Source organism: Blennius ocellaris (assembly GCF_963422515.1).
Source record: "Blennius ocellaris genome assembly, chromosome: 24".
Taxonomy (NCBI): Eukaryota; Metazoa; Chordata; class Actinopteri; order Blenniiformes; family Blenniidae; genus Blennius; species Blennius ocellaris.
The window spans coordinates 2390341-2412433 of record NC_137673.1 but is presented as its reverse complement, the minus strand read 5'-3'; the positions used below and the strand labels follow the sequence as shown (position 1 = coordinate 2412433).

General features: G+C 48.2%; 1 protein-coding gene across 1 annotated transcript; it reads right to left on the bottom strand.

Annotated features, from left to right (window-relative positions):
• Window positions 1-10439: 10439 nt before the first annotated feature.
• tubgcp3 (tubulin gamma complex component 3) lies at window positions 10440-20273 on the bottom strand. The gene is made up of 23 exons (XM_080519508.1): window positions 20136-20273; window positions 19376-19483; window positions 18720-18787; window positions 18541-18618; window positions 18253-18455; window positions 17623-17786; window positions 17376-17488; window positions 16503-16628; window positions 16254-16322; window positions 16015-16147; window positions 15765-15931; window positions 14935-15045; window positions 14727-14835; window positions 14195-14384; window positions 13974-14109; window positions 13779-13847; window positions 13516-13651; window positions 13307-13395; window positions 13056-13187; window positions 12826-12966; window positions 12635-12751; window positions 12450-12544; window positions 10440-12071 (listed from the first exon to the last, which is right to left on the bottom strand). The coding sequence occupies exons 1-23, from the start codon at window positions 20209-20211 to the stop codon at window positions 12005-12007; spliced, it is 2697 nt and encodes an 898-aa protein (XP_080375634.1). The 5' UTR covers window positions 20212-20273; the 3' UTR covers window positions 10440-12004.
• Between the last annotated feature and the right edge of the window lie 1820 nt (window positions 20274-22093).

Genomic DNA, 22093 nt, shown 5'->3' with positions numbered 1-22093 from the left:
ACACACACACACACACACTCTCAGCCGCACATAGAGACGAGGACAGAGTAGCATCGAGCGAAGCAAATACGCAGCCTGAATACTGATTAACCAATCAGAGCCCATTTCTGCCCGGCACCACAGATACTCGTTGTCTGCCATGGCAACCAAGAAAGCATCCCGGCTGCAGGGAGGAGGAGGAGGAGGAGGAGGAGGAGGAGGAAGTGCCTCTGCACTCGGGAACAAATTTAAGAGGAAAATTGCAAGACAAGTGTGGCGTTAAACTCATCAGTCCTTCACCGGTTGCCATGGGGATCCTTTAAAATGTCTTTACCTTTCGCTGTGTTTCGCGAGGAACCGGCGAGGCACTATGACAGGAAAGAAAACCTTGAAATTAAGCCGCGCGGAAATCTCCCTGGATCGGACTGTGGCGCGTTACCTGACAGCCGTTTAGCCGCAGCGACACACGAGGAAGTGATGATGAACCAAACACACGGCGCCGCTCGGCCACAGTCATTCACCTAATCAATGTTTTGGATCTCCGGTCTGCAACTTTCATGTTTCAGGCATCATTTCTGAGCGCAGCAGGCAGCTGTTTTCTATTAAAACTCTTTTAATACAAGCCTTTGTGCGCCACCTGCTCAGCTGCAAACAGCAGGGAGATTGAAGTCAGGTACCAGTTGGCGATTCTCATGGAACTGGCAACGGCTTTTTACATCGTGACACGGTTATGTGACAGTGTTCCTCGGCTTTTTCGCCCCGTACCATCAATATATAGATAGATAGATATAGTTATATGTATTAAGTAAAAGTGAGGGTGTGAGATTCAAGCACAGACTGTTAAAACCCAGCAAACCACCAATGAATCATTCAATGTAGCTAACAGGCGTATGTCTTTATTTATAACTGCTTAATTCAGAAACCGACACGTCCAACTCGCAAACGTTTATCTGACACAAAGGGGAACGTAGAACTGTGTTCATGGCCCCAACAAGCCACGGTAACAAAATAACCTATTCGACTTTCCCTTTTGATAAAAAGCAGAATCTCATTAGTACGTGTGACGGTTATTGGGTCCACGTGACGGGACCTGGACAGAGGTCCGGTGGAGCACGCTTTGACGGCCGCAAAGCGCTCCGTTATCTGAGAGGCTCTGAAAGAGAGAGAAGAGAAGCAAATTAAAGACAGGGAGAGCTTTTGTCTCGCCGCTTTGGCAATATTGTTCTCGACTGTCATGCAAATGAGGAGCAGTGGACTGAGGAAAACACAGAGAGGCGAGCGGAACAGAGAGAGAGAGAGAGAGAGAGACGGTCTCAGAAATGTATTATTCCATATGGACGCTGCTTCCACTATCTCCCTTTGCACATTCAATGTAAGATTTAATAACGTGTCCTACAGCGGTGCACTTTTCCCTCCGTGGCCGCGATTGCGTTTCCCTTGCATCTATGTCTCCATGCCGACTATTTTCCTGGTGCAGGGCTGACTCATGTCAACACGCAAACCGTTGTATTTACCCACGCAATCCTGGAGATTTAGGTTTCCTCCGCCGTGCTGGCGGCGCGAACGCAGAGCCAACACAGCAGGGAGTCACGGGGAGGTTTTTCGCGGTGATCGCGGCCACTCGGAGCCGCTGCGTCGCCTGTCGTCTCCGCCGGGCGGCGCCACGCCGCGGCTTGACCGCCGCGCTCCAAGGCGCCATGGCGGACTCGGGCGATTGTACTGGCGACACGCGGCTCATCTCAAATCTCCAGTACACTCTCGAGGCCCACCGCTGCAGACATTTGAACTGCAGGGAAACCAGCCTGCAGTTGTGTTTGTCGTCGTGAATCAACACTTACTCAGCACTTGATTGGCTCAGAAATACAACGTACTCTCAGATCTCTAACTGTCTGACTGGACTGAGCCAAGAAGTCCGTGTTTGTCTTTTCCCTTTGTGCTTGAACCCGTAATCATTAAAAAAAATAATAAAGTGGGTGTTTAACCCTTTCAAGTCCAAGGAGGAGCTTTGATGTCTCCATATAAGCCTGCACAAGTGCATAAAGAGCAGGAGAGACTGAGGGGGTTTCTCCTTTAAAACTGCTCCGTCTGTGGCTCAGGCTTTGTGTGTCTTTGATTCTTTGAGTAAGTAATATTATTAGGCGGATGAACGGGGAGAACAGAGGAAAAGGGGGGAGTGGGTTATTACACGGATTTGAAGGGCACCTCAGCAGGTTTTAATATTGAAGTGAGAAAGGGGCCCTCAATAAGAGACTTCATAAATATTGCATTTGGTTTGAAATGTGATTTCCCCGGCCGACTCTCATCTGACAAACACGCGGAATCTTATTAGGATTTGGGATATTCAAACCTCCTATTATTGAGCCGCCTCATCAGCGCTAACCTCGCTAATATGAAGCTCAAACAACTTGGAGTCGGGAGTTCTGGGGGGTTTGTCAACTCTTTAGCGCAATCGCTTGTTTGCAGTCTTGCTTAGTTTGTCAATTTAAAACACCTCAACAAATATACAATATTAAACATATTCGTTCATCCAGAGTGAAACTACTGGTGTTTGCTTGCTGATCCCACTAATGTGGCAAAAATAAACGCACTGTCCTACTGGGCACATTTTTGTGAGCTTTTAAAGAAACAATTCGACAACATTGCAAATTACAAAAACACAGACCCGACAGCGAGTCCCCAGATAAGCACGTTGGGAATTCAATATCCTTGCTAGTATTTCTCTTTATTAGAAGCCATTTGACGGCAGTCGCTTCCACACAGGCCGAAGACCTTTGCCGGTTAAATGTCAGCGGTTTGCCGGAAGGTCGTCTGAGCGTGTGCGGTGTGTTCAGACGGGGCCGTGGTTGTAGCCAGGGGTCAGGGAAGAGCTCCAGGGTCGGTCGCTGGAGGGTGGAGGGGGTTTGACAGTCTCAGTGGAAACGCTTGGAAAGCTGCGGGAAAGAGTTCTGAAAAAGCCCGAAATAAATTAACCTTTATGCACTTCCTCTTTTCACAATGCCAGCGGGTGGGTTCAGGGTCTGTTCAATAGATTTTTTAGGTCTTAAAATAGAGGTTTGACCCCCAGAATCAACTACAGATAAACATGGAGGAGCTCATCTTTTAGCGCACTACTTAAAAAAAACTAGAAATTGTTCTCAAAAGTGTGAAACAACACTTCCGAGCGCATCGCTTTTTGGTGTTTTCTGCATCAGTGGAAAACCTTAAAGGCTTGAGGTTAAATTAATTAGGTGCTTTATGCCGTGACGATAAACTAAACGCAGCTTGGAACAGCTCAACTTTTAAAAGTCTCGTCCCACAATAGCGAGAAATTGTGAATGGAGAAGAAGAGCAACAAGCAGCCGGGTCAGAAGCTCGGCGTGTTGGCTCATTCACAAAACGGCTCTGTTGTGCCAGGTAGGATCCATATCGAGCGCTTTTCATCCCCCCCCCCCATTTTAGGAGAGTGGCTTTGAAGTCCCAGCAGCGAGAGAGCACTTCCTCTGGAGATCTCTGAGAGGACGACGCTCTATTCCAGCGAGGCAGATGGAAGATCAATGCCGGCTGCAGCACAAACAGCAAGGGGAAAGAAAATCAAGTGTTTGTTTTTTTGCTTCGCCGTTTGGCGGTGACCTTGGAAACCGCACGTGTCACCTTGGGGGGGGGGTTATTGCTCACACAATAACCTTTTAAAGAGGTTTCACCGCCGACGGATCCAACACCGCGATCAGCTGACAAAACCCTCCGACGGAAGTAGCCGTTAAGATGAGCCTATCGTCTGCACGAGATTGATTCCAGTGATGACGAGGTTCACAGTTGCAAGGTGATGCTGAGCATCGCTTGGTGTTTTTTTTAATGAGGAACTTTTCCAGGTCATGGGAAAAAAAACAAGACCCAGTTTAGTTGTAAACACCTATTCAGTGCTGGGGTTTTTTTTTTACTCTTCAGATCTTCGCAGCTGGGATTGTACGGGCCGCACACAAACGGCTTTGAGTAAATACGGAAGCTTGGTCGAGGTTATTGAATATTTATGATTCAATGAAAAAGGAATCGGTGGATGGGACATGTTGAGTGGTAATAATGCATCTATTAGAGTCGGCAGTAATTGTTATCACGTAAATGTGTCATTTTTATCTAAATACACACTATAGTCAGAAATTAATTGGCAAATTACAGGTCTATATATCTGACATGATCAGATTTTTTTTTTAAAGGACCGATTTGACATTAACATGTGTGTAAAGGGGATTCGTGTGACGATACTTTACTTTCCGTGGTATAAGTTTTCTCTCTTTCATCTCGGCATAGTAATTAGCAGCTGCTGTGCTAAACTGCATGTTAAAATATTCCCACCACCCCGTGAAGAAAGCCTCTTCCTCAAAATAACTCCAATATGTGCGGCACATGAATGTATCCCAGACAGAAGAGGGACAGCTTGCCGTCGTGTTTTTCCTCGCCTAAATTACCAACGCACGGCGGGGGATTTTTTTATTTTTATTATTTTTACGTCAAACATTAATACATGCGAGCATAAAGCAATTCCAACGTCGTCTCTCCTCCCGTTTTTTTTTGCCGGCTGTCAGCGGGAGGACACGTCTTCTCCCGTCAGGCCTCGTGACCCACGCGCCTGAATACAAGTGCGCTCATGAGCCATTCCTTGCCCGTCCCCTTCGCCGTGTCCGTCAATCCGCTCGGCCGTCTCGTGGCTGAACGGAATGGCCGGCTCCGGCTTGTGCGGCACAAATGTCACACTCGATAAGTGGAATCGCACCGGCTTAAGCGGCGTGTCAGCGAGTCCGTCGGCCGCGATCAATTACACCACGATGCACCAAAAGAAAAAAATCAAGGGACGTACGGCGCGCGCTGTTTACCCACAAGCGCGCTGACCTCCGGGGCGCCATTCACATTTCCCTCACATCTCCGCCACCGTCCCGGTGACCTTTCCGCAGGTGTTGGACCCGGAGAGTTCACACTTCACTCGGGGGAGGGGGGGGGGGTGATTTAAACCGTGGAAGCGCGTCACTCCCACGGGAGCCCTCGCGTGGCGTTGATAAAGTGGGGAAATGTCACGCGGCGCTTCTTCCCATAGGCTGGCAGCGGGAATCTAAGAGAGAGATTAACGTGTGGGAAGAGTTTCCCCGCCGGCTGAGGTGTCGCAACATGACGGCGGTAAATGGTCCCGGTTGGAGTCGCGTTGGTTTGCGTGTTCTCCCCGTGCACGTGTGGATTTTGTCTGGATTCCTGCAAAAGCCTGTGTCAGCGGAGGTTTTTCTTTAACGAATGGGTTTCATCCTATCGAATGGCGTCTTTACCCAAACAACAAGAAAACATCTCCCCATCTCACCTGTGGGCATAATCTTCAAATCCACAGCCAGATGGCACCTTAATAAGGTTTTCCACTTCACGAAAAGAGACAAAAGGAAGCGCGAGCAGGACATAAAGCTCATCTGAGCGCTTAATAGCTGCAGCTTATCATCAGAGGGCCGGCGAGAGGAATCCGTCAAAACTAATCGCTTTGGCGGCCGCGCCTCGTTTTTCTTTCACCAACGGAAGGAAGACAAATCATTGGAATCCTGCAAGTGTCCCGGGGCCCGACTGTGTGTCTCGATGAGGTCCGGGTGCTCGCACTGACCTGGATGAGGATATGAATAAATAATCATTTAAAAAAAAAATGTCAGAATGGGATTTCAGGAGCTGGAGGAGCTCATCCACAGCCGCTGGAAGTGCAGGCGCTGGTCAGGAGGCCTGCTCCACCTCCGCAAATCACAACTTTCCCCCACGTGAGGCAGAATCGGAGGAGGCAGACGCCATCAAAAGTGAAAACTTGAAGAGGTCCCTGCTGTGAGGGGGTGTGTGATTTGGAGGCGAGAGAGAGAGAGAGAAGAAAATAAAATAAAAAATAGTAGAAAGCAAGACAAACAAGTTTAGTTTTCAACACTTCCTTTGCGTCGAATGAACAAAACACGTGTTTCGGACCACAGAGCGCGAGCTGTCAAAAAAGTCGACGTGCGGAGGAGTGAGGTGAAGCCGGGGAGAAGGAGCGGAGACGCCGCCACATCAAGGAGCTCCAGCCGAGCCGACGAGGGGCGGCGGGCGAACAACGAGGCCGAGGGACTCCTTTCTCTTTCTCCACGGTCTCGTCTTGTCTTTCGGATCTCGCCCCGCTACCCCTCTGTTGTTTCACTTCTAATCATTTCAGCTTTGAGCGGCAGAAAAACAGTGTTTACAGGCTTTTGTCGCTTGGATGTAATGCTGCTTTATTCAAGCGAGGGAACAGGAACACTTCTTCACAGGGAGGCATCAAGAAATGAGAGAGGCTTTGTTCAGTTGTTTTTCCCCCAACACTGCTATTTGAATAGTGTTGTGTATATTTGGACACACCTATCAACAGTGTGTACTGCATGCAATCAATTCCAGTATCTTCTTTCCTATTTAACTCGCATTTTGATGGATTCGCTGAAGCTGTGCTGTACAAATGGCGATTTAGAACACAATATGAAACGGAATATGAAAGACGCTCCTCGGTAGTATCGTGTGGGAGTTTTTCGATTTGGAGGATTCGCAGTCGCTTCATTTGGTCTCGACCAGGGGTCGGCAACCCGCGGCTCTTTGGTCCCTCCACTGCGGCTCCTGGAGCCTCGGTCCCACTGCAGTTCATCCCGGAGGGACGTAAGGAGGCAAGGCCACCCAGAGCGCAGTCCCGCTACAAAGAGTGGTAAAATGTAGGGTCGTGAACGACGCAGCGATGTGACGTCATTACGCAACAATAATGGATGAAGAACGTAGAGTTGCGGCTGCAGGTCATGACAGCGGCTCAACTGGTGTCTGAAGCTGGGAGCTTCCTGTTCCTTTCACAGTAAAACTGCCGCGCTGCGGAGCGCCGACAGTTCCAGGAGGTTCATTCCAGACTTGTTGAGAGCGACGGAACATTCTAGTGAACTACACAACAACTACAGGACATTAAAGACACACCATCACACTCATGGTTCTAACAATCCACATCTCCCACATTTATCTTCCATTTTAATAATGTGTAGCAATAAAGGAGCTGAGAGCTGCAATGCATTATGGGAGTTTCTGTTTGTTGTGTTTTAAATGTAGTTATTGGGGGTTATGTTAGGTTTGTAGTGTCGGTAATAATTGTGTTGTGTTGATTAGTTCATGTAGTTTAGTTGATTAGTTGTAAGTCGTCAACCAGCAGTGAAGAAGGTTTTGTGTGTCGTCCTGGCATGGTCTGCCGGAGCGAGTGTCAAAATAAAAGCGTGCGGCTCTTTGGGTGTTGCATTCAGTGTTAAACGGGACCAAATGGCTCTTTGAGCCTTAAAGGTTGCCGACCCCTGGTCTAACGTAACAACGGAAGCCAGTTGGTGAAACGGCGTCCCGGGGAAACCCGTTTGGCCCGAACGAGACGGAAATATCCGACCGAAATTAGCCTCATTAAAACCCAAACGAATGTAAATATGCAGTTAAACCTTTGCGTCTATCCTGGAGGCTCTTGTTAAAGCAAACTGCCAACAAAGGAGGGCCTCAGACAACAACGTTCAAGGAGCAGGCGGCGAGACGGAACGGCGACAATTCGTCTTCTTGATAAGATTCTCTCAAATACACCTGCTGCCAAGAAAATGTCAGCTGTCTGTTCCGTCTGGCTCCACAACACACACACACACACACACACACATTTTCTTTCTCTCCGTCTCACCTCAAGTTGATGTGCGAAGGTCAAACACGGAAGATCAGCACTCGAGTCAGTCGCTTGGAATTGAAGCAGTTTTTTTTTTCCCCCTTTAACGACGTTCACCGAGACGAACAGGGCAACATTACAGTGAGACGACACAAGTGGTGGCAGACTTGTTCTGTTGTACTCGTGCTGCAAGGCTAATGTGTAACGGGATGTGACAGTTGGTCTCGTCGCTTTGTTCCAGCGGGTCAAACGGCTCTGAACCAAGGCTGCTGTGGATAGACGAGGTGGGGGGGGGGGGGTATGGAAACCAGGCTCTGAATTTAACCAGCTGTCTTGCTTTAATTTGACAACTTTCATGTTGCCTTCAGACAAAGAGGCTGATCCAGTGTTCACGTCTGTGTGAAGGCACACGGCGTGACGCTGGAAACAGTGAGAAGCAGAAGTCCGTGAAAGTTTAAAGACTGATTGCTGGCGACATTGATGTCAATTCAAACTCTCCAGTCATGTTTTTCTTTGTTGAAACTGGCCTGAAAGTCGAGATTTTGAAAGAGTTTCTTTTGTTTTACAAACCAGAATCGCCAACGAGGGGGCGTCATCCCCCCACATTTTTGAGATTGTGCTTGTGCTTCTGTGATTTTTGTCAACACAGTAGGCCAATATCATTCTCCCACTCCTGATAAATTTAGCTGCTTGCGGTTTGCCACTCGTGGTTAGCCGCTAACTGCTAACAGGACTAGTATAAACATCGACCCCTGTATTTCATTTTTGATCTCCGGGTTGCGTTGCTCTGTGGCGGGGATGTTTGTAGACGGCTCTTCGATCTTTTCTTCTTTTTTTTATGTGAGCAAAGATCTGCTATGCTATGCTATCGCTATGCTATCGCTTTAATTGATAGCCAATCAACCATACCAGTCAAAATCTCACAGGTACTCTCATCAGAGGAAGTTGCGGTATGAAAAAGGGCCAGAACAAGATCTATGTTTGATTTGTTTTTTGGTTTGTTTTTCGTAATAAATTTTAAGAATTAATTTAAAGATCATTTAAGGGAGACTGGATAAAAATAGCAGCTGATGACTCCTTTTAGTATCACGGGGTGAGTGCAGTTCGTACCAATTTGGAGGCGATCCCATGCAAGCTGAACAAAGAAGTAGAATTTCATGATGCAGATGAGTTTTATCACTCTCAGTAGCAACACCTTGCCCTGGATGTTGGCTAGCGGCGGCTGGGTGTGTTCGCCAGGTATTAGCAAGGGTTCAGTGCACCGCCGCTCCGAGGCGGAGGACAGGAAGCGCCCACGGACATGCTTGAAATGCATCGCCACTGAATAAGTGATGCCTCTTTTTGGGGCTGTTTGCTGAATAATTTCCACTGAGAAAGCAAGTCATAGTTCTGCACTCTTCTTCGCCGTCGGCCTCCGTTCCAGGAAACGTCCGAGGGCTGTCAAAGACTCCCAGGACCACTGACACGTAGAGAATGAACTGATACCAGGTCAGTTTGTCAGGGAGGTCTTGCTCAATATAAAGGTCAGCAGTGCAAAAGCTATTTCTGCAGGGGGAAGAAAAAATGACATGAGGGGCGCTGGGAATTGTGGGAGAAATGTCTTGCCTGATCAGAAACCATTTCGCTGCACCAACAAGCGCCTCGTGGCAAAGACGGGGTAAAACACGAAGTTTCACAGTCGGTTCCGACTCGCAGCCTCGCGCAACTCGAGAATTGACAATTTTCCGTAAGCGAGTAAAGCTGACTTTACACTGCGTGTCTGCACAAACAGCAGAGAACCAGACGACCTGTCAGAGCCACTCCATGAAAGAAATGTTTGTTTTTGTTGTTTTTTTCTTAGAATAAAATGGGAGCAGACAGAACTAATATCCGTGGTAAACACCGACTGCGAGGAACATTTTTCATATATGACCACACCCGAGCGAGTAAACCTGAACATTCTCCTTCATAAAAAAAACAAAAAAAACCTAAAGGCTGGAGGACACAGAAGGCTGGATGGAGGAAAAGAGAAGCTGTTCCTCCCTCTAGTGGCTCACCTTTTACATGGCTGAGTGTAAAAATGGATAAACCTCAGACCTTTATGAGTAGAACTGAACTTTTTGATTGTCATTGTTCTCAATTGAAAATGTGAGTTTTGATCAATTCCAGTCAAGTTTTAGATCTACTCATATCACTAATAAATACAAATATAACAAATATACTTTTTTTTTTTAAATGGAGAAGCTGTTTTGTCAGTGTGGTGAAATATTCTTCAAATAATTATAATTGATTGTGTGGTATTCCACAGGGACCAGTATGAGACCCACTTCTGCTCATTTTTTATTTTTTTTTTAAATGCTCCCACTCACATCATAAATCAACATTTGCAACCGTACAACATTATCAAGTTACATTTAAGTCAAATATAATGAATTTACCGTTTCTTTGCACTCTACAAAATCCCTTCTCGATTTCGATTTTACGTTTCTGGATTTTTGAAGAAGCTGTTTGTTGTTTAAATAGAAAAAAAAAGTTACAGTCACAGTAAACATTTGGCGCGACGACACTGAATCCACTTTAGTTTACCAGTAAATTTGATGCGTTCCAGTTTGGGGTGTTTTATGCTTGGTGTGACATTTTCAGAGTGAAATCAGAATTTAAGTGGCAGCAAAAGATGGTTTGTTTTCTGAAATTCAGCTTAAAAACGCACGTGGTCTTTCCAGGAGGTGGCAGCAAGTCCAAGCTAATTCGGCTCCACCAAGCGATGTTCAGCAGGAAATCACACACACACACACAGTCAATAAAAAAAGAACACTTTATTAAAGAAAACCCGGGACGGTTCACATCCCTTTTTCTCTATACATTATGTGCTATACAAGTTATTGAGTACGGACAGAAATAGACGAGTGCACGAGTTCAAATGGTCAGATTCACCTGCTTATGCACGTGTGTGTGTGTGTGTGTGTGGAAGTTCATTGTCAGAAAACAGTAACGTGGTCTGGAGACCAGATGCAGCACCAGTTTGTTTCACCAACACCACAAATAAAAGTCAAACGTCCCAACACACACACACCGTCGGGTTTAAACTGACTGAACTATACCGAGGATCTGCAGATGTAAAAAGGTTCGAGTAAAAAAACAAAACAAAGACAACTGGGATATTGATAAACAGGTTCGGCTGAAGAGGATTTGTGAGCAGCCTAAAGTTTTAAAATCTGTATTAGTAAGATCCATTTCTACGAACGCACAAGTTTTAAGAAGTCTCAATTCAAATGGGAAAAGCGTCGCAGACGATTCGTTCTCGTCGGGCTTCTCGCAAAGAAATCCAGCAAACACACTCAGCAATTCAGAAAATGCACGATTATCCTGTTTTTATAAGCTCAAGGAGGTAAAATGTGAACTTTACAGGCTTATTTTCTGGTTCGTTTGTACAGTTTGATTGTAAACGACAACAAAAAAAACTAATTACACAGCTCTGCTCTCTTTTTGATAATGTCCGAACAGATTAAACTGGACATAACAAATTTAAACGTGGACTTTTTATTTTTCTACTTCCTGTGGTTTTTGATGAGCAGTGAGGTTGGGATTGCATTCTTCAACATGTTACATAGAGAAATAAAAAAAAAAAGGAGAATTATTATTGGGTGTAAACAAAGCAACAACTTGAAGTCTGTCGTGTCCCTGGATTTTAGACTGATGTACTGGTCTGCTAACGCCGATCATAAATATTAAATATCTCATGACCTGATGGACCAGTGTTTCTGGAGAGTTTCGGTCCTCAAAAAAGTACTTTTTTCCCGACTTTTATGAGAAAAAAACTGCAACAGAAGCACTAATATATAATCTGTTCTATAAAAGTCACGTTTTCCGGCGTTTTTTTTTTTCCTTTGAAATTGAAAATCGGACCCACATCAGTCGAACCGGGAGGTGTTGACGTTTACACATACATACATTTTTGCATAAACTTTATTTACATACATAATGGGTGTTGGGACTGGATTTGGCAACCGCACTGAGGGAAAAAACCAGGTGGTGGTGGTGGTGGGGGAGGGGATCTCACTTTTCCTCATCAATAAGGCATGCCATGAGCGTTGGCCCGGCGCGACTCGGGGAGTTCAGTCGGAGCAGCAGCACTTGTCACCTCCTCGCTCTCGGGTGGAGAGTTCCCGCCCACTTCCATTCGCGTTTTGCAGGATTCGCCGCCGCGCGTCCGGCGGTCTTTACAATTGGAGTCTGCCGCCCTCGCCGGAGCGGCCCCGCGGCGGCGGATCGGTCCTCCGAGGCACGGGAAGCGCCGCCGCCGCCGCCCCCGTCGTCTGCGCGGCGTCGCACCCCGCCCACCCAAACGTTGCGGGGCGTAGCTCGTCAGCGGGCGCCGCGGCGGCGGCGTCAGATGTTCGATGGCCGCCGGCCTCGCGTGGTGCCCAGCGAGGCTCGCAGCCTCGGCTCTCTGGCCCTGGGAAATAAAAAAAACCACGTTCATGGAGGCAGTTCCTATTGGTGTCTGGAACCTTTATGACCAAAACAGCCGCTTTCACAACTTTCAACCTGTTAACTATATATTTTTTAACTATTATCTATGTACTTTTATTTATTTACAGGCAATTACAGCTATTCTAGAGTAGTTTTACCTTCTTTTTTTAGCCGAGTTTGAGCCTTTTTTTTGAAAATCAGCATGGAATACAATAAAAAAAACATAAGCAAAATGTTTATTTACAAATCATTTTCTGCAAAATGTCAGGGCGCCGCTACAGGGGTGCTGGGGAGGCGGACGCAAGTCAAGTAATTGACTCTTTAAAAAACAAATAAAAGCAGTCAGCGGTGAAAGACAGACCTGTAGTGCTCATTGAAGTCCAGTCTGAAGCTGAGGAAGCGCAGACTCTCGTCCGTGCTGGTCATCAGCAACACCAGGAACTGCTGGACGATGCTCTGAAGGGGGGGGGGGGGGGGGGGGAGAGGGTGTCACTGCGGGGGTCCACCGAGAGCAGGTGATTGGCGGCGGCGTGAGCGACACAGTACCTGGTAGAAGTGGGTGAGGATGCGAAGCTGGGAGCGCATCTTTGGTATGGTTTCCTGGAACTCCTGAATCCTCTTCTGCTCCTCGGCCTCCTGCTGGGCCGTCACCCCCCACTCGCCCTGCAGCGCCAGACGGAGCCAGTGTCACTTCCCGCCCGCCCCTTTGGGCGTCAACCCCCAGCGCAGTCCCTCACCTCCTGCTCGCGCCGCCGCTTCTTCTCCTCGTGCTGCAGCCGCAGGGCGAGCTCCTCCAGCGCCGAGCGGTAGAGGGAGTCCTGGGCGCTCTGGAACTCGATGATCTGCTCAAATATGGCCCTCAGCTGGTTCAGAAGAGACTTCGAAGCAGAAGATACGAACGCGGCGTTGAGTGAAGGACAGAAAGTCAGGAGAGAAAAAAAAAAAGAAGAAACGTGTGTTTATTTACCCTGCTATTATTGTCCAGCAGGCATCTCGAGATGATCGTGTCCAGGAAGACTTCGTGGGCGGCGATGATGTGGTCCAGATCCTGAGCCTGCTGCACTTTGTTCCACAGCTCGTCCCAGGAGCATTCCAGCACCTACACACACACACACACACACACACACACACACACACACACACTTCCATTAAAAAAAAAAAAATCTAACGCAATAGTCAGAGAAATCCTGAAGAGACTGAAATAACGGTCTATCTGACCTCAAACGTGATGTAGTACTGCATCTGGTGGATGAAGTGGACCATCTCCGAGGCCAGGATGTGGCACTGGTGCAACACGCCAGACAACTCTGGAGGGCCAAAGAGTAAGAAAGAGGGAAGGTAACATTTGGGACGGGAGTTGTTGTTGTTGTTTTTTTTTTTTTAAATGCATACATTAACCCGTAGGATGAATACATGCATTCACCCACCAGGCATGGTTTTGAGCAGCTTGGCGTTGCACATCTGTCCCTTCCAGATGTCCGTCAGCGTGTACTCCATCCTCTTGGCCCGCCACAGGAAATTGAACACGCGCAGGTAGTGGCACATGCACTCCCTCGTAAACACCTGGGAAGCAAACGCAACGTTCAGTCGGTACGCAACCAAGACCGCCACACGCAAAGGTGGTTTTATTTGTTTTTTCCCCCCCAGAGAGAGAGAGAGAGACAGACGAAGGTGTGTATGTGTGCGTTACTGTTGCAATCGGTCCATCGACGTGGTAGTCCAGACTGAAGACGTCCCAGCCCGTATCTCCAGGAGACACCTAAGACACATCGGAGTCCGTATTTATAAACTCACTTCAATTATTTCATCGTTTTTGTTTAGGATCTCTGTGACAGTGTGCTAAAAGAAGCTTGAATGAATTCCGGCGTGTGGAAGCGGGTGGTACCTCCAGCAGGCGTACGTCCAGCCGCTTCAGGATCTCCGCGTTATCGAACTGGGCGTTTGTGGCCCTGACTGCCGTCTCCAGGATGCCGGTCAGGTTGTGCTGGTATAACGTGGTGGCGGGACGGACCAGCTCAGGTCTGGGGACGTTTCAAAGCGGGTCAGAATGCAAGAAAAACAACAACTACAACAAGACTCCATTGCAACTTAACGAGCCAAACTCACTTGAGCAGGTCCATGAGGTGTCGGATGAAGTCTCCCTGGCCCAGCAGCAGGTACCTCCTCATGGCCTGCAGGTGCTCCAGCAGCAGGTAGTTGTGGTTCAGGACGTCCAGCAGGTACTTGCTGGTGTCGAAGTACGCCGCGTCGATTTTCTCCTGAAACGCTCCCTCCAGGTCCAGCAGCAGCTCCGACGCTGCAGTGGAGAGGGAGTCACCTATCAAACATGGCGTCACCATTCCTCTAAAGCTCCCGAGGGGAACGCGTCTACTGAATATCGTGGAACAAAAAGTAGAAATAGCCTCAGAATGTGTCTGGGCAGGAAGGCGGAAGCGAGCGCGTCGCCCTTCGGCCCGTCCCGGAAAAGCCGCAGATCAAACCCGGTCCCGCCGAATCAATAGAACACAGCTAAGTATAAACCTCTTCCCTCTCCGCGAGCTAACGGTGCGAAGGACAAGGCCGGCGAGCGGTAAGAGCATCGATCCCTGCCGGTCCGCGGTACCGTGTCAAGGCTGGCGGGGGACGGGACGATATTTACCGTCTTTGGGCGTGTCCGTCGACTTGGAAGCTGGCGTGATTTTACTGGGCGGCGTGCGGTCGTGACACACCTGATGCAGGAAGTTGATGGATTTACCGATGAGCAGGACCTGGAGGCAAAATGTTCACACACACACACAAACGTGGTTTTTTTTGTTGTTGTTGTTGTTTTTGTCATACGACGTCGGCAGGCCCGGGGCGAGCGTTACCTTGCGGGCCTGATCCATGGTGATGAAGGAGGGGATCATGGACTTCCTGAGGGAGTACTTGTCATGCCACAGGCGATCCGTCTTCACGTTGGGGTCCGACGCTACAAAAAACTACAGACAAAGGTGGATGTTTGACGCAACGTTTCGGGGGTCACGTTCACTTCCGCTAGATTTCTGAGGTGAGCGACGAAGGCTGAGCGCTCTGGAGCCATTTTTAGCCGTCAGGGTCACTCTGAAGTCGACAGCCGAGTCTAATTAGCTGAAAGAGACTCAACGGGGACGACACGTCGGCTTTCGCCACTAATATATACTTCGAAAAGTGCACAGTGAATAGCTGAGAAATAACTGTTTACTTTGACAAAAAAAAACAACCTCATAAACACTTTTATTCCTCGGTGAAAATACTGCCGAGTCACTTTTTATGTCTTCTGCCCTTTTTGAGTCGTAACCACGGCTGCGGTTTAATCGCCGTGATTCCCGGGAGTCGTCTTGCTGCCGAGAGCTCCGGCAACTTTACCGCCGTGTTCTTCGACTCGGCACCGTCCAGGTCGGAGCGATGGCTCACGCCGGACACATAAATACTTTTGTGCGAGAGGAAGTGAATGAGTGAAAGAGAGAGAGAAAGGCCGGGGGAGAGGTGAAGGAGGATCCATCACCGTGGTCTCCATTACCCAACCCCTCATCCCCGTCCCCACCGCCGCGCTCTCTTTTATTCCTCCTCCGCTAATGTTCTTTCTCACTGGGGGGGGGGTCAAACGGCAGGGCGGGTGGGGAGAACAATGCCCCACAACCGGGGCAGTAAATAGAGGGTGCGGGGACGCCGGGCGTACCTCGTGGTAGGTGTCTTCCAGCTCGCCGTCGTAGATCCAGCGGTACAGGAAGTTGAGGATGGGGTGCGACACCAGGCTGAGGATGTGCTGCACCAGCGCCCTCATCTGCGGGTCCCCCGTTTTCCCGTAGGCGTGGACGGCCGTGGCCAGCTCGCCTCCCTTGCGACCTGGGGGGGGGGCGACAAGTCAGCAACGGACGTCCGCAACGCCGCAAATCCAGCAGGCCACCGCCCGCCTGCGCCCAGCCCACCTTGGCAGAAGTCAACGAGGGCCGCCAGCGTCTTGAGTCGCACTTTGGGGTCGTACATCCACACCAGCAGGCGCCGGAGGGTCAAGCCGCTCTCGGTGCAAATGGTCACGCCGTGTTCGTCTTCCACCTGCAGCTGGGGACAGGTTCGACACGGGAGTCACCTTTAACGAGGGCGCGTGGATCCCGGTAGAACAGCCCGGGCGACGAGGCCGTAACAGCACTAATGATGCCTGGTTTACCTGTGAGTGGAGGACGGAGAGGAGGCGGTAGTACTCCTTCAGCTCCTGGTGGAGCGAGGCGCAGAAACCCTGCCGCCGCAAAGCACAGACGAGCATCAGGGGCCGGCGTTCACCAAGAGAATCAACGCGCCGAGATGAACCGGCAACAGCCCAGATCATTATGTATCGCGGGTGGATAGAAGCCACTGATTTATTCGGTCCGGTGGGAAAAACCATTCACTTGACCTGAGAATAGACGCAGACACGCACCTGTCCCACCAAGCCGAAGGCCCGGTCCAGGCTCCTGGCATCCGTGTACTTCCTGACTTTATTGTGGAGCCAGCCCAGCTCAGCCAGCCTGCCGCTGGTGTCCCTCAGGGACTTGCACAGCACCACCTAGTGAGGGAGGGCACACATTACACCGCATGCAAAGCACGGCTTGTTGGGTTGATTTATTCAGTGTGACAAATGAAAGCGCGCGTGTGCTGATTTAATACGCGACTGAAGACATGGAAGCTCTGCTGAGTCACTTTCTGGTTGAAAATACAAACCGTCATGCAGGCAGACATCGGAGACGGGTGTCATTTACATAATCCACCCACTGCAGCCGCCTCAACCTGTACAGGCAACAGGCTGCCTCTGCAGCGGGAGACGGGTCCACATTGAATGACGCATTAAATTTTCATCTGCTTGAACAAAAGCCTTTTGTGCGGGGAGCCTCGCGGAGAGGTTAAGTGGCCCAAATGCCTCCGGCCTCATCAGGACGGTGTCGGCAGGCTATGTTTAGTGCGAGTATGGGACAACTTCCATATTCGGCCCTGGTATTGACCATCTAACAAATGGGGAGTAAAGGGGAGTAACGTGAACTGACAGGCGAGACGAAATAAGAAAGAAAGCCGAGGTCACATTGGCTCGGAGTCAAAGAGCTTCACATTGATCTGTAGGAGCTTTTTTTTTTTTTTAATGTAATCAACAACAATAACCCTGCTATCAGATCACGTAGTCTGCGGCGGAGATCACTTCAGGACTCGAGTCCTTTGCTTCCTGCAGGACACTTGACATCCCCCCCCCCCCCCCCCCCCCCCCCCGCTGAGTGGATCGCTGCAGTAAAAGCTTTACGAGGCTCGACGAGGATTCACGTACCTTGCTGTCTATTTTGTAGCAGTTATCGTGGGCGTTCATCTTGATGAACTTGCCATCGATCCCCTGGAAGACGTAGAGGATGTCTCGCACCAGCGCGGCCTCGTTGACCTCGCCTGCGCTCGCGGAGGGCAAGACGACGTGTTCAAATGTCAGTGTTTAGACACACACAAGGAAAATATAGTCCAGGAACATTTGTCAGTGTGGATGTTTCACTCAGCTTGAAACACTTTACGTCCTCGTCACTCACCAGTGGGGTCGCGTGGCCGCCCCGCTCGGGACGACAGAGCCGGCGGTCCGAGCGGCGGGCGAGAGGTGGGCGGGGCCAGAGCAGAGGAAGGAGAGGCGTTGACGGGAAGAGCCCAGGCTAACCGTGAACCCAGAGCCTGAGTGGCTGCGGCCTGAGGAGGTTGGCTGAAACACACACACACACACACACACACACACACACACACACACACACACACACACACACACACACACACACACACACACACACACACACACCGTCTTAAGGGTGAATTACAATTCAAAGCTAAAAGGCTCTTTTCTTAATATGTAGAAGTGATGAGTTGCCTTTTCGCTCTCCCCAAACTGCTCCAGGGCCATTTCTACCTGGAGCATTAATGCATTATTAACACGGATTAATGGGATTAAATGGCCTTCTGACGCTCCACAAAACAGATGGCAGTCGCTGCGAGGAGCATCAGATGAATAACTCTGTCCTCCGCAGAGAGTTTCAGGTAAAGAGGGCCGTTGATTCATCGAGTATTTATTTTGGTTTAAGTGCACTTGGAGTTTAATCAAGTTTTTCCCCCCTCTTTTTCCAATCGGGGATCCGTTAAATTTGAACGTGAAATCTTAATGCCGGAGCACTCACCCGGCCAGCAGGGACTGTGGCGTCGGCGTGGGGCCGTTCAGCGTGTACACGCCCAGGCTGGAGATCCCGCTGGTGCCCACGCTGGCCGAGAGGCCGCGCTCCCCGTAGCTCAGCGCCAGGCTCTGCGGGCGGGTGCAGTAGAACGGGGTGGAGTGGGCGTCCCTCGGGAGGGCTTGGGCAAACAGCGCCCCGTAGTTTCCCACCTGAATGAAGGAGCATCAGGCCTCCAGTCACGACCTGGCAAACTCTCTGGATACTTGTGTGTGTGTGTGTGTGTGTGTCGCTCACCCTGGTGGACGGTTTACGGGGGTCATCAGATAGACTGAGCAGCAGGTAGAGAACAGACCACCGATGCTTCAAAACACCCTGTTAAGTAGGAAACCCCCCAATTAATGAGCTCAACAAGTTGCAATCTAAACCAATCACGTTCACAGCTCAGAGGATGAAAATAAACCAGAATTCCCGACCTGTGTCTGAAGTTTCCTGTGCAGCTCTGAGAAGAGCGCAGCGTCTGCTTCCCGTCGCTGCTTCAGCACTGCAACAGAAAGAGGAGCTCATTAAACGTCAACCAAAGATGATGGGGGAAATTTACTGCAGAAAAAGAAAAATGTCATCATCCCAGCAAGCAATCAATACAATTTTGGTCCACAAACCGGCACAAATACTTAACCAAAGGCTTCCCATAAGTCCCTGTGACATGCTGGGATGAGCAAACGCGATGTAAATGTTGTGCTATTTATGTTTTATTGTCTCCATCAAAGCTCGGATCAATGTTTCCCCACTAATGGTGCTACCTTGCTTACTATAAATGTCCGCTGGGATCAGGCAAAATGGTGCGATAAAGACGTTCACGTTACCCTGGAAAGACTCCAGCATATATATATTAAAGTGCAAATAGGGAATATATATATATAGATATACACACACACCGCCTATAACATCAGAAAGATGCACACAGATTAAATAAGGCACTCTCCTGTGGGTTAGGAATTTTTAGAAATTGGGTGATGTTGGAGAAGTGTCACCCCACAACAGTTTTATGACTCCTGGGGTCTAATCCTTGTAACCTTACTTCCGTAAAGCATGTACAGGAGCTGGATGGATGGATGGAGCTGCCACTTACACTCTTTCTTGATCTTCTCCGACACGAGGAACTCGTCTCGTTCAATGGAAGGGGCATAGTTGCTGCCAATGACTCGCACGGCGTACTGGAACTGGTGGGCAACGTCAACTGGAGAAAGCATCAAATACAAACACAAAACACTTTGAGGGGATGTAAACATGGCTATGACATGATGATTGTGATTGTGCCATGCAATCTGAAGGGGGTGTAAATGCACAATATGCTACGTTTAAGGCATTGACGTGAAGGACACTGTTGACAAGCGGATGGTCAGACTGACATTTGTCTTTGCTGCCATCTCCCATCACACATGCTGAGCTGCATCCTGCAGGGGCCTGCTGCTCGCTGCACACCGGTGCATCCCGCCGCCGTGCACACTGATCCGGCGACATGGATGCACGGAGTGCACGCAGACATCCAAAGAGGTTAGTAAATGACTAATAGCCGTATATTCAAACGTGCGGCTGCTCCGGTTTAGTTTGAACAGTTTCCCACAGGACCCCGTCACAAAAACATACCGGGTCGAATCGGGTAAGCTGAGTAAAAACGTTGAATCCTTCACGTATTTGTGACTTAATAAACTAAAACGTATGAGCCGAATTTTTCAAGGTATTCCAAGTAATACGTGTATACCATAAACTCATGTGTGGGACGAATTTGATCACCAATAGAGGCATGAATGTGAAAAAAGATGAATTGTGAACGAGGTTCGCTGGAGTGTTGCAGTCGCGCGCAGCATGCTAACGCCGGATCGATGTACCTTCGCTTTTCCCGGTGATCCGGCAGCAGAGGCTCTGGAGGAGCACGTTGGGGGACTTCTGGTCCAGGGTTGCCATGCTGTCCGCGGCTGACGGTCCGTCGGCTCTCCCGAAAAACGCAGAGATGGAGAAGACGGACTAACTCCAGCCTCCCACTACGAGCAACGCCATTTTGACAAGCGAAGGTAAGCGTACGAGACTGTGGAGACGAGCATCCGCTTTTGCCCTTCAAAGTAAGAGAAAGTCGCTCGCTTTCATTTAATCAATACTACAAAAACATTACCGATACGGTCTAAAATAAGCCCTCATGCTCCTTTATTGTAAATATTACCCAAACAGAAAAAAATACACACTTGTAGACAAAGAAACATACAATGATCTTCGCATCTCGCGTCATAAATAAATCTTCACATTTTGTTTTGAATATCAAAACAGGAAGTGGTTATTCATATTATGAAAGCTTTATTATTGTGTTTCAATAAAACCCGCCGAAAAGCGTCTCCAGGAAACAAGGAAAGGACCAATGGATGAAAATATTTCCCCCCTGAAACGTGGCGCCTTTAATTAAGGTTCTGACCCGTCTGACCTCAACAAATATTCAGTATTGATTATTCTCAAAGGCTCTAGAATTAATAATTGCCCAAATAAAGAGTTAACAATAAAATAAATAAATAAATTGATATTTTGATAAAGATTGCAAAAAAATTATACAAACTTGCTTTCATGGAATGTTGCATTTTTCTTATCTTAACTGTAATTATATTCTTTATTGAAGCATTTAACATTATATTTTATTCCACACTTGGTACTTATATTCATGTCAACAACAAGAATAAAAAACCCGCTATAATGGCACTGTTTTTTCTAAAAAGTGCTTTTACTTCCCACTGCAAAATCCAATTCTCTAACCTCATAAACTTAATTACACAGAAAAGTACAAAATTAGAATGAAAAAATGAATATATATATATACAGACTGCATATATTCATTTTAGTCTAATTTTGTACTTTTGGTGTTTCTGCATTTAACTAATTGTAATAATTAGATATTACAATAGAAATACATTTGTTTTATTGTCAGTTTTTGCACTAAAATTGATGACCTACCCGTATACCTATACATATATCTACAACTCCATATATAAACCCTTTGGAGATAATATAATTAATTAAAGTTATATTTTATGAAAATATATTTGGAAAAAATAGATAATCTATATTCAAGTATACACACATATACATACATCCTATGTCCAATTGCCATGTCTGAAAAGGGGGAGGAAGAAGTAAAACGTATCTAATCATACTCTCCATACTCCATACTCCAGTATTCAACAGTTTTACATAATAATTATCTTTCTGGGGTAAAAATATATACATAGATATATTTACATATATAAATTAACAATATCAACTAATATCTGTATAAATATATACACACAGATATACAATATGCACACATATACGTCATAGAGTGATAAATATAGTATGTGGGGATTAAATACAATAAAATACAGCAAAATAAAAATAAAAATGACTTAATTCAAAATGTGGTATACTGCCAATGCTAAACAGATTCATGTTGTGGAGCCTCTCCATGGTGATGTTGCACGAGCTGCAGCGTCAGAGCAAACTAATCAATACCCTGTAATTGACCAAAACACACACGCGGTCAATTACGCGGCAGAGTGCGCATGCGCACACCTCCCAGCCACAGACGCCACCTGGCCGCGCGTGACGTCACGGTGGAGAAAAGCTCCCGTGGTGAGCGAGACGAGAAGATTACCGGCCCACGCGCCGAGGCGGAGGGAGGGAGGGAAGAAGAGGAGGAGGAGGAGGAAGAGGAGGAGGAGGAAGAGGAGGAAGAAGGAGCGACACTCTTGTCTGTGCCTGTTTCCAAAGTGCACCGGGAGCCGCTCACACGGACGGACACTCCCCCGCCGAGCGCAGCCGGTGACGG